This window comes from Terrapene carolina, unplaced genomic scaffold, assembly GCF_002925995.2.
Source record: "Terrapene carolina triunguis isolate 2854851 unplaced genomic scaffold, T_m_triunguis-2.0 Scaffold88, whole genome shotgun sequence".
NCBI lineage: Eukaryota > Metazoa > Chordata > Testudines > Emydidae > Terrapene > Terrapene triunguis.
The window spans coordinates 37024755-37036934 of record NW_020664439.1 but is presented as its reverse complement, the minus strand read 5'-3'; the positions used below and the strand labels follow the sequence as shown (position 1 = coordinate 37036934).

General features: G+C 43.4%; 1 protein-coding gene across 1 annotated transcript in view; it reads left to right on the top strand.

Annotated features, from left to right (window-relative positions):
* Positions 1-12180, top strand: part of SPATA16 (spermatogenesis associated 16) — a 126851-nt gene that overhangs the window by 74821 nt on the left and 39850 nt on the right. Inside the window, exons 5-7 of the mRNA XM_026650190.1 lie at positions 1656-1803; positions 6044-6190; positions 8101-8213. Of these exons, the coding sequence (XP_026505975.1) occupies positions 1656-1803; positions 6044-6190; positions 8101-8213 (408 nt within the window). The remainder of the gene's footprint in view (positions 1-1655; positions 1804-6043; positions 6191-8100; positions 8214-12180) is intronic.

Here is a 12180-nt window from a genome sequence, read left to right as displayed (position 1 = left end):
TGGGTGCTCGCTGGGAACGCGGAAGAGAGTGCAGCTGGGGGTGTCTGGCTCTCTGAACCCCATAATAGACCCAGCCGAGGGGTCCCGTTCACCGCTGTACCTACAAGCTCTGTTTTAGACTGTGTTCCTGTCATCTAATAAACCTCTGTTTTACTGGCTGGCTAAGAGTCACATCTGACTGCAAAGTGGGGGTGCGTGCAGGACCTCTGGCTTCCCCCGGACCCTGCCTGGGCAGACTCGCTGTGGGAAGCGCACGGAGGGGCATATGCTGTATGCTCCAAGGTCAGACCCAGGAGGTGAAGACGTGTGAGCTTCTTGCCCTGAAGACGGTCTGCTCCAAGGGAGAGGAGGCTCCCCAAAGTCCTGACTGGCTTTGTGGGGAGCAGTTCCAGAGCATCGCCCGGGGACTCCGTGACAGCAGTCTTCATTCCAGCCTAGCAGAAACAATTGTCTGTTGAGCACATCGCTCAGATATGCTCATTATTTCCTGGGCAATTTTATATCACTGAGGAATGACTTCAACAACTGAAGTAAGATCCATTTGGTCTGTCAGTAAAACAGCTCAGGTCAAAGCTCAGTTCAAAAACTGAGATTTTCAGTGATTCACTTCAATATAGGGTGTGATGTGAGGGCTATTCCCTGTTGGAATATGGAGATCTGTCTCTTTATGCTTTTTCTTTGTGATTGTCTCCACTTACCTTGTGTTGGGTGAATGATTACACATAAACAAAGTTACACTGAAGAAATGTTTCAGCGTTCCCAATTTTATGGAAGCTTTGTCGAAATTAGGGAAAATGCAACATATGTCTGTAATGGACGCAGCTGAATAGTGCTGAACATGATTTAACAGGACGTGCAAATCAGAATGAGCTGCCTGTGTTCAATGCTGTTTCAGAAACTGGTTCAATCCTGCCCTATGCAGGGGCAGTAATCATGCTGAGCAAGATTAGTTCTGATCTATGTTGGCAGTTAACTCCAGTTCAGCTGTGGGGTGGGGTGATCTCATTTTATTCTGGTAGTCCATTTAGGGTGAAATTCACCTCTGTTCAGGAGGCCAACATAATGTACCATTTAGCCCTATTTTAAGGGTTTACATGATGCATACACCTTGTGCTGGCCCTCTGCACAAGCATGAATTTCACTCTTTATGCAAACTATGTATAGAATTAATATTTAAGGCCAACATTCCATTCAGCCCGAGTACTTGATTCATGCCAACCCAAGGGGTAATGTAAATGTAAAGTATTGTTTAACCAGCTCCCAAATAATGAATAAAACTTCAGGTGAAGGATGTGACCTTCAGAGACCATAGAATCAATTTGGTCTTTTTAACTTGCAGATAGTTTACCTAATACTTTTTTCCCCATTGAAGACATAGGCTCACTGCACTGAAAACTGTTTACAAATGTTTTTTTTTACATTAAATTAATTTTCTGAGCATGAGATAGGCAATGTTTTCTGGAACTAATTTGAATTCCTCCCTAATTAATATTCAAGACCAAAATATGTTATCTTTGCATGACTGTGCAATTATTAAAGGGAAAAATATCAGCTGTGACGGCAATTATTTTTCTTTCCCTCCCCTATTTTTTTTTTTAATGGCAGTTCACTTTTTACCAGCACAGTATGTATCATTTCTCTCCCTTTTTTTTTAGGCTATGATTGAAGAAGCCATCACAAGGGAGGAATCTTTTTCAGTTATGTACACACCATTTGCAACAAAAGCAAAGGCTGACAAAATAGACAAGATGAAGGAGGCTTTTTCTAAAAAGCACCCCGATTATGTGGAGTACATATACACCGGTAAGAGTGGATTTCACATCTTCAAGTGGCATTGGACCTTATTGGATTGTGTGGATTGCGTGTTTGTAGCTGACATTGAGTTTGATTTGTGGGTGGTTGGGGCCTGATCCTGCAAATTCTTACTCTTACATGGGGTGAAATTCACCCCTGAGCAGAGGGCCAACATATGACCTATGTAGCACTTAAGTCCTCAAACACAATTTAAGGAAGAGCTTTGTACTGACAACCTGCACAAGGGTGAATTTTACCCATGATGTCTCAAAGCGTCATTCTTTGACTTCCATTATTGCAGCAAAGCTTTTGTTGTACATTGGGCTTTGCAATGTGCTCTGAAGATTGTCAGGCTTGGGCTCACCCTAATCTCTGGTAGGGAGTTCCATAGTCAAGAGCCCCCCGCTGATGATGCTCTGCCTCTGCCTCTTACTGGTCTCACCCACCCTGGGCACTAATGATCGATCATTCCCAGCAGTCATGAATGGGTAGCCTGGCCTCATTCAGAACCAGGACCTTGAGTAGGACCCAGAAGTGAATGGGGATCCAGTGGAGGGCATCGAGTTTTGGTGTGAACAGGGGAATCTTTTGTGTGACCCTCATTGTCCCCTGCTGGTTGAGCGAGTTAAAGTAGCCTTTTCCTGAGTTGATAAGCTCTTAGATCACAGTGAGAAGGGCCTCAGTCCAGAAGGAAAGTGGATGATGGGCTAAGGTATGTCTTGTCATCATTGCTAACTGAGTTACTTGGCGCAGTAGTGACTATGAGAAGACTCTAAGGTGTCACTCTGTGTTGATGACTGGGGATCAGACAGAGGGAGAGGTAAATTTCTCAGTATGTCGAATTGCTTGAGGACATTTGCTCCCATCACAAGAACCCACACTATAGCTGGCACTTTGTGGGCAGTTCTAGCAGAATGCTCCAGAAGACTGAAATGCTCTTTAATTCCTAGAGGTATTGCCCTGGGTCAGAGCTGAGACTTATTGATTGGGCTATATGGCTATACCACTTGCTATGACATACCAGCTCTGTGAATAACGACTTCATCCTTCAGGGCAATCAATATGGAACCTTTCAGGAGCACTAAAAACTTCCTTAATAAAAAAACAAACAGATACTAGTAAGTCCAAGCACTAACAACAAAGTCATGCAAGTATTGTACACAACTAAGCACATTTATTTTGTTCATTTTATGTTTTGTTTTAAAAACGTCACTGTAAAGACAGATCACCTTGATTTTAGAAGTTGAAGAACATCCTTATGTGTGTGGTGGTGTTTTTTTAAATAGAGAAAATAGGGACTTGTTATTTGTCACGGAGGTTATAAAGTAGCTGTCTTCTGTTTACTTGCTGATGTGAATTTGTGGAGAACTTCCAGGGAACAAAAGTATTGGCATTAAGAGGAGTATAATATAAAACTCCCTGAACCTGACAGAAAAGGAGACAAACTCATACCTCACAGAATCCCATCTCCACAATATAGAGAGAGGGTGGGATTTTCAAAAGTCCTTATGTGACCTAGGAGGACAAGTTGCTTGGAAAGTCAATAGGACTTGTGTGCCTAAATCACATAGGCATTCTGAAAATGTCACCCTTAATTTTTAATTTCTTTCACTACTATATCCAAGGAAAGAAAAAAAGATAAAGGGGAGGGGAAAGGGAGAGGACCTGGTTATAGACCATTTTAATCAATTATTTTGCTTATAAATAAAGCTAATGGACCCAGTTCTGGCCTCAGATGCATGGTTATAACACCCATTAGACTTCAGTGAAGTTACTTCTGTTTGACATTGGTGTAACTGAGAGCAGAATTTGGCTCATTGACTTCTCTGGGAATTGTCCTGTGTATCTGAGATCATAATTGGGTTCGTCATGTGCAACTTTTTGTGTAATACAAGTTAAAAAAAACAGTAAAAAATTTAGCATGGCTTGTTTTATTTTGTTTCCTTTTGTGACTGCAATGATGGTGAAGGATGCTGAATTCACAGCTCTGGACTTTGCAGCCCTTATATGTTCACAGAACAGGTAAAGCATAGGCAGTGCTGCAGTCCAAGCTTCTCCACCAATATGCCCCATTTCTGACCTGCAGGGAGCACCCTCTAAGGCTGAGAACTTAGGACAAGGATGGAAAAATTAACTGTCACTAGATGCTCTGCTGAGGTAGCTGACAAGGGTAACAGCTAGCGCCAACTGTGGCGGTGTTGTTTGTGACTTGTCTATTCAGAACTGGACTGAGACCCCCAAGCCATTTCACTTAGTTCATCAAAGAGCTTTCAGCTAGTGACTGTCATAGTTCAAGGCAATTGCACCTCGTGGACCAGCAAGGACACCCACTCTAGGCTCCTGGCTCTTCAGCCGTCACCTCTCTGAGGTGGAGACTGGCATCTCTCTCTCTCTCCTGACCAGCATAGGCCCCTCTACACTGTGAGTTCCCCAGCAAGCAAGATGCCTATACAGCCAGTATCTGCAGGGAAATTGCCCACTGTTGTAGGTTTCCACACAGCCGTTTCTAAGCAGCAGTTATTCTTAAGGTGAAAGCATGACAGAGACAACATATTAAAAAACAATGAAAGAACCTACACACATGCTAATCTTACCAGAGATCACCCCCAACTGCAACAAAATCTCTTGTGGGTGATCAAACCCCATCCAGGGGGTTTTCTGTGATTACAAGTTCATAACAGCTTTTCCTCAGAACAAGAACATAAGTTAGCCTTTCCTTTAAATAGCTTGGAACTTAGATATTCAGGGAGTGGGGATAGGTAGTCAGTCAGATACAATGGTTCTCTCCTCAGAGTGTAGCTTCGAAAGATTGCCTCCAGAAGTGAGAATTTGCAGTTCCCTCCTGCCAGGTATTTCCGAGGAGACCCATTTAACTTTGTTTGTCCCGAATGTTCCTTCTTGTCTGGCACATTGTTTAAAATAGTCTGTTGAAGCAAATAAAATTTCCCAGGGTTTGGATTGTCCATGTCTCTTCCCTAAAGAAGTTACATACAATCCCACAATAATACATAAACTTTGCATTTGTAATACAATTGACTGCAAAGCTATTTAAACTTAATTCAATAAGATCTCCCAAAGATATTGCAGGAAATTGCCATATCTGTCACAGTGATGATTTTCCATCACTGCCAGATTGGCACAGGTCTGAATTTATGACCTGCAGGTGCGAGGTTCCATACCCCTCATCTCTGGGATTTTAAATGTGAACCAAACCACTTCTATGAAAATACAGTCTGAAATACCAGATTTCTCATTAACTTGTTAGTTAAAATAACCTTAATCATGAATTTCAGTAACATTCATTCATCCAAATCTTGGTTCAAGTTTTGACTTATTGTAAGGATGTATCATACTGAATTTCTCCACAAGTTTTCCTTTGATCCACGAGAAGAAAAGGAGGTATATTTTTAAATTCAAATGCACAATGCAGTCTATTTTAAACTTTTGAATCCATCAGAGGCAGAAAGCTGTTAGACTATAGGTACGGCTTTTAAAACCAACAATTCCAAGCCCCTAGCATCCTATTAAAAGCTACATAGAACTTCAGCAGGTAGGGATTTATAATTTCTGGCTGTTAACCACCTGCTAAGTAAACTCTGTATATACAAATGAGATAAAAAGAATGGAATGGTACAGCACAAAATTAGCTCATTTAAAATATTTGCACACATCCAGAACGTGCATACATTCAGAGTACAGCGTATGAGTAAAACAAGGACTCTACCAAATAGAACACATTCTGAGATCACATCAGTGGAACTTTGTAGTTACTCTAGCAAAGTTAATAGAGAGCAATTGGCATAATACTGGAGAAGAGGAATATCTAGCTCACTGTATTTTATTTATGTGCTAGTAAGCCGGTGAGCAGTAAATGGGATTCTCTGTTTGTCATTCTCTGACTATATTACTAGGCATCTTAAAAGTAGAGCTGGTTGAAAACAGGATAAAATTTTTGTGAACATTGTCACTAAAATGTCATCCTGCTTTTTGTGCAGGATGGTGGTGTTTTAGGTTTTTGGTTTTGTTCTCATTAAAACTACTTACACCTATGCCTTGGCACCGAACATGTTTAAGGGGTTTCTCTGGCCACTTGTTTTGGTGGGTGTTTTATGTTAAATTCGCTTGACTGCAGTACTCTTTTAGCACTTTTCTTTTTCAAGCGAGGAGGCTAAGATTTTTCAAGAGAGGAGCTAACGTAAGCCCTCAAATAAAAGCAAGGGTGCAAAATGCTATCACTGTCTTGTTCCAGATCCTCATGGACTTCACATCTTACCACAGACAGCAGATTGGGCTTCTTTGCCTCCCCAACAATATTTGTTGACCCTGGGTTTCAAAAACAAAGATGTAGGGAAATTCTTGGAAAAGATATCAAGTAAAAAGCTGCCATCCTTTTCAGGTATGCATTGCTGATTTGCCTAGTAGTTTGAATGCAATGTAGTTTGTCACCAGCAGGGGCAGAGGACTGGTTGGGGCACAGATCAAGGGATTATGCTAAAGTGCAGGCCACAGTGGGCATGTCTACGGCATTATGCAACCAGACAACTATTCACTTCATCCCCACCCTGAATACGTAGGGCACTTGTCACTCCTCCCCACTTTCCACCAAGCCCCACTCTCCTCCTCCCCACCCTGTCTACGTAGACATTTGTCACTGTGTTTGCCAAATGCCAGTGCAGGCAGATATTCACTTTAAATGATTCACTTGGCTGTAGCGAGTAAGGAGGTCTCGTAGTTATGATGCTACCCTGGGACTTAGGAGATGTGAGATCAATTCCCTCCTCCCCCAAACTTCCTTAGACAAGTTGCTTAATTTCTGTGTGCTGCAGTTCCCCATGTGTTATTAGCACTGCCCTACCTCACAGAGGTGTAATGAGGATAAATATAATAAAGATTATGGGGTGCTCAGATACTCTTAGAAAACTTTAGTTGTCCAAAAAGCACTTGTGTTACAGTAATCTTTGGAGACCAGTCATCTCATCTAGCTGTGCCTCATTTTCACCATATGGAATGTGAGGCTAAAAATCACTCACCTCACAGAGGTGTTGTGAGGCCTAATTAATTAATATTTCCAATGGAAAACACGGTAGGAGGGCAAAGTAGTATTAAATTTAATTATTTATTTGATTATGATGGTACCTAGAGACTCCAGCCAAGAATGGGGCCCCCATCCTGGTAGACACTGTACAAACATAGAGTAAGAAACAGTCCCTGCCCCAAAGAGTTTAACAATCTAATTAGATAAGACAGAGAAAAGGGTGGGAGGAACAATGTGATGGTTGGCAAAGGTCACATCAGTGCCATGATTTTTCGTGGTTGGTTGATTTATTTCTATCTTTTAATTTTTTTGGAAGGAAGGTTTTGTTGGAAGGGGATTAGCTAAACAGAAACAAAGGATGGTAGCGAGAACATTGAAGGAAGGGTATAGTGTATAGCAGGTGTGGCCAGACTGTGGCTTGTGAGTGCATGCAGCTCTTTTACAGTTAAAGTGCGGCTCGCGCTGATTCTCCACCTACCAGACTGGATGTGGGGGAGTTTCTGCCCTGCAGTGGGGTGGTGGGACTAGAGGCTTCTACCCTGCATGGAGGGGGACCTAAGGGCTTTAGCCCCTCACCCCAGCGGGCGCCACCCCACAGGGTAGGTTGTGCATGTCTTGCAGCTCTCAAACTTCTTAGGATTATTGTATGCGGCTCAGCGGGTCAGTAAATTTGGCCACTCCAGGTGTCTAGGAATAGGGTAATTTTCCTTTAAATAGTTTGTAATCCCTGAGTGGTGCTCACATATTTTTAGAAGCACGAGAAACCAGCCAGAGCAGCAGTATGTATGTAGGTGGGCCTTGCATGTTTGTATTTATTGAGCAAATGCAGTTATTTGGGACCCAACCGTGCCCCAGTGGTTCTGTCATATTATTGTTGTGCAAAGATCAAAAGATTCAACAGTGGAGGGGAGTAAGGAAAAAGGAGGGAAGAAAGGGAGCATGAAAGGCAGGGGGAGTGAGGTTGAAGTATAGACACTGTGAAGGAAGGGGGTTGGATTGAACATCCAACCAGCACAGGGGAGAGAATGACCAGATTAAAAACTGGAATAAAATAAAGCAACCAGGCCCTGGCGACATCATCAGCTTCCAGAGGTCCCTCCTGCCGCTGACTTTCTCTGCTCCTGCCAGCTGAATGTCTGGGTGGCTTTTCCCAGCAATTTCTCACTTCCCCGAGCCCACATGGCTTGCTAAATCCTCTGTAGAATACCTTGTATGAAAGGTGCACTGGTATGATCAAAAACAATATCAAGGTTTACTATTTCATTTCTTAGAACACAGAGCTCCTTTTAGTCCTCTTACAAGAGAAGAATCAGTAAGACACTTGGACACCGTAGGGAAAAAGATCTTGCCAATAATGGATTTTATCAGAGGCACCAAATTAACTGTGGGTATAGAATCTATTTTATAGAATGCAGTGAATGCAGTGTTAGAGGTTTGTGTATATGTGATTATTAAGATGTGTTTTGTTGATGTCTTTTATTCTGTTGTTTCAGACAGATATTTAAGTGAATCTGTAATTTGATAAACAAGAAAATATTTTTAGTTAGTGGTTCTTTGATGCGTGGCAAACTATGCATGTATGTTTGCAAAGCACTCAGCTGACTTCAACAGGAGCCTGAGCCGGGACGTCTACACTGCAATTTTATAGCCCGACAGCCCAAGTCCCGCAAGTCTGAGTCAGCTGATATGGGCCAGCCATGAGTGTTTTATTGTAGTGTCGACATACCCTTAGATTAAATTCCAGCCTAGCCTCTACATCGGGGTGGGCAAACTACGGCCCGCGGGCCAGATCCGGCCCCTCAGGGCTTTGGATCCGGCCTGCGGGATTGCCTCCCATGGCGCCGTGGGCCCCGTGGCGCTCTCAGAAGCAGCCGGCACCACTTCCCTGCGGCCCCCGGGTTGGGGGGAGCAGAGGGCTCCGTGCGTTGCCCTTGCCTCCAGGCACCGCCCCCCGCAGCTCCCATTGGCCGGGAATGGGGAACTGCGGCCAATGGGAGCTTCGGGGGAGGAACCTGGAGGCGCGGCAAGGGCAGCGCATGCGGAGCCCTTCACCCCCCCTCCTCCCCAGGGGCCATAGCGCTTCCTTGAGCGGCGCAGGGCCGGGGACAGGGCAGGCAGGCAGGCAGGGAGCCTGCCCTGGCCCCAGTGCATGCCGCTGCCACCCCAAAGCCACTTTAGGTAAGCGGCGCCAGGCCGGAGCCCGAACCCCTCCTGCACTCCTCCCCCCAACTCTCTGCCCTAAGCCCCCTGCCTGCACCTCGCACCCCTCCTGCACCCCAGCTTCCTGCCCTGGGCCCCCTCGTACACCCCGCACCCCTCAACCCCACCCCCCTGCCCTGAGCCCCCTCCTGCAGTCCGCACCCCCTTCTGCACCCCAACCCCCTGCCCTGAGCCCCCTCATACAGCCCGCACCCCTCCTATGCCCCTATCCCTTGCCCTGAGCCCTTTCCTGCACACTGCACCCTCTCCCACACCCCGCACTCCCTCCCACAACCCAACTCCCTGCCTCGGCCCTGCATACAATTTCCCTACCCAGATATGGCCCTTGGCCCAAAAAGTTTGCCCACCCTTGCTCTACATAGTGAAGTATGTGAAATTACTTTCAAATCTGATACAGACATATTGTAGATATATTAGCATATTCCACACCATACTTTTTATTATAATGTACACAGCTTTTTATCACTTTGGCTTTTGATTAGCACAAAAGGTCAAAAATGAAATTTGCCGGTAGACTAGACTATTTTAAAGCAATTCTTAAATTGTTCTCCAGAATATAAGTGGAAGAAACCTCTCCTCAACAGACTGCAAATGCTAATGTTAACATTTTTTCCCTAGCAATAACAATTTTCTAGTTATCTGTGTCGTGGAAAAATCAGAGGCATTTCCTCATCACTTGTTTTAGCAAATGACAGAATTAATATTCTTACTCTCTGACAGTAGGTAGGAGGTTGACAAAAACTGCTACTTAGCAACCTCTATCAAGTGAAAAACATTAGCTAAAATCTTGGATAAACTATATCTTCTTCACTCTGATGGTAATAAGTAAACAGACAAGAAAGGACTGATCTCACAAACTCAGTGGGAGGTGAAGTGCTCAGCACCTTGCAGAAATGGACCCTAATAAAACATTTGCTTATTAGCTCAGTATGAGGAAGGGGAAGGAGTCTCATGGCACAGATTCCAAAGGCAATGTATCTTTTTGTTTTCAGTGTTAGCATGCCTCTTTGAATTCATCTGTCCTTGACCATTCTCTGACTGACCCAAATCCCCTTCTAACTGGTGTGCAGGCTGATTTGAAATGGCACCACTTTGAGAAAGTACATTATGTGTTACTGATGTGCTTGTGCATCTTTAGCATAAAAAAATCCTGAAGTCTATTTAGACTCTCCAACTTTGATGTTTCCAAGGATGGAATCCTGGCCCCTTTGAAGTTAATGGCAAAATTCCTATTGACTTCAGTGGGAGCAGGATTTCACCCCAAGTTTTAGAACATAAAAATGGCCACACTGGGTCAGACCAATGGTCCATCTAGTCCAGTATCCTGTCTTCCAACAGTGGTCAATGCCAGATGCTTCCAAGGGAACAGAACAGGGCAATCAAGTGATCCATCCTCTGTTGTAGAGTCCCAGTTTCTGGCAGTCAGAGGCTTAGGACACCCAAAGTATGGGGTTGCATCCCTGACCACCTTGGCTAATAGCTATTGATGGTCCTATCCTCCATTAATTTATCTAATTCTTTTTTCAACCCAGTTATACTTTTGCCCTTCATAGCATTCCCTGGTAATGAGTTCCACAGGTTGACTGTACATCATGAGAAGTACTTCCTTGTGTTTGTTTTAAATGTGCTGCCTATTAATTTCATTGGATAACCCCTGGTTCCAATTCTAATATATCTTTTTTGAGATGGGGTGACAAGAACTGCATGCAGTATTAAAGGTCTGGGTGTACCATGGATTTATGCAGTGGCATTATATTTGCTGTCTTATTGTCTAGCCCTTTTGTAATGGTTCCTAATATTCTGTTAGCTTTTTTGACTGCCGCTGCACATTGAGGGGATGTTTTCAGAGAACTTTCTCTGAAGTATGTAATGTTACCACCTTTTCTCTAAGACCTTCATATAAAACCTTAAGGAAATATACCTGCGTCCAAAACGAGCCATTCTTTTTAGGTAACAAATCTTAGGAACTGTCCCAGAATAAATTGTCAATAGAGGAGGTTTTGGAACAAATTGATAAATCAAACAATAATAAGCCCCTAGGACCAGATGGTATTCACCCAAGAGTTCTGGTGGAACTCAAATATGAAATTGCAGAACTACTAACTGTGGTATGTAACCTATTGCTTAAATCAGCCTCTGTACCAGATGACTGGAGGATAGCTAATGTGTAGCCAATTTTTAAAAAAGGCTCCAGATGTGATCCTGGCAATTACAGGCCAGTAATCCTAACTTCAGTATCAGGCAAATGTGTTTCTCCATTTCTAGTCTATCCCGGAAATTAATTTGCAGAAACAAGGCTAGATGGTCTAAATAGAAAAGTTTCACATTTGAGATCTTGGTATATGGGATGCAAGAGAAAAGATGCAATCAGCCAACGTAAGAGACAAGATCAGTGGAATATGTGGTAGGGTTAGTTGAGCTTATGAACCAGAAGCTCACCTGGTGTGAATTGGCATAGCTCCATAGACTTCAATAGAAGAATGCCAATTTACAATAGCTATGGATCTAGCCCTTGCTGAGATTATTGTTCTTGCTGAGATGGATACCTGCTGAGGAACCACAAAATAGATGTGGTGATCTCCTGCCCCTATTGAAATCGGGGGCAAAACTTCAATTCACTTCAGCAAGACCAGGATTTCACCCATGAAGTTTTGATGAGACCTCCCTGAATGCAACTTAACTTTACAGGAAGCAGAATTTTAAGTGGACTGAGTAAAACATATTCATATAGATTCTAAACCAGCAGCCACTTTACCAGGAGGTCATAAGTAGGGGCTTTGCTAGAGGAGAGAAAAACCTGACACAAAACTAATTATCATTGATTTAGAACCAGCAGCTGTCAATCTTGCACAAAAGTATAAAGATTCAGGCATACGTTATTGGCGGGGGGTGGAGAAACTGTTTTTCTTCCCTTCAGTCTTCTTGGTGCAGAATGATCCTGACAACATAATATCTCTGACCAAAAAATCAGATTACAAAGCAAGCTAGACCTAATAGTACAGAGCAAGGTCTATTCTGCTAGCCCTGATTAAAGCTTCATTCAAGGCAATGCAAAAACTGGACACTTCAGTTTGCTTGAAACTATTCCAAGTTTTTCTTGAAGCCAGAATTTAATTTTCACCTGTTATTTA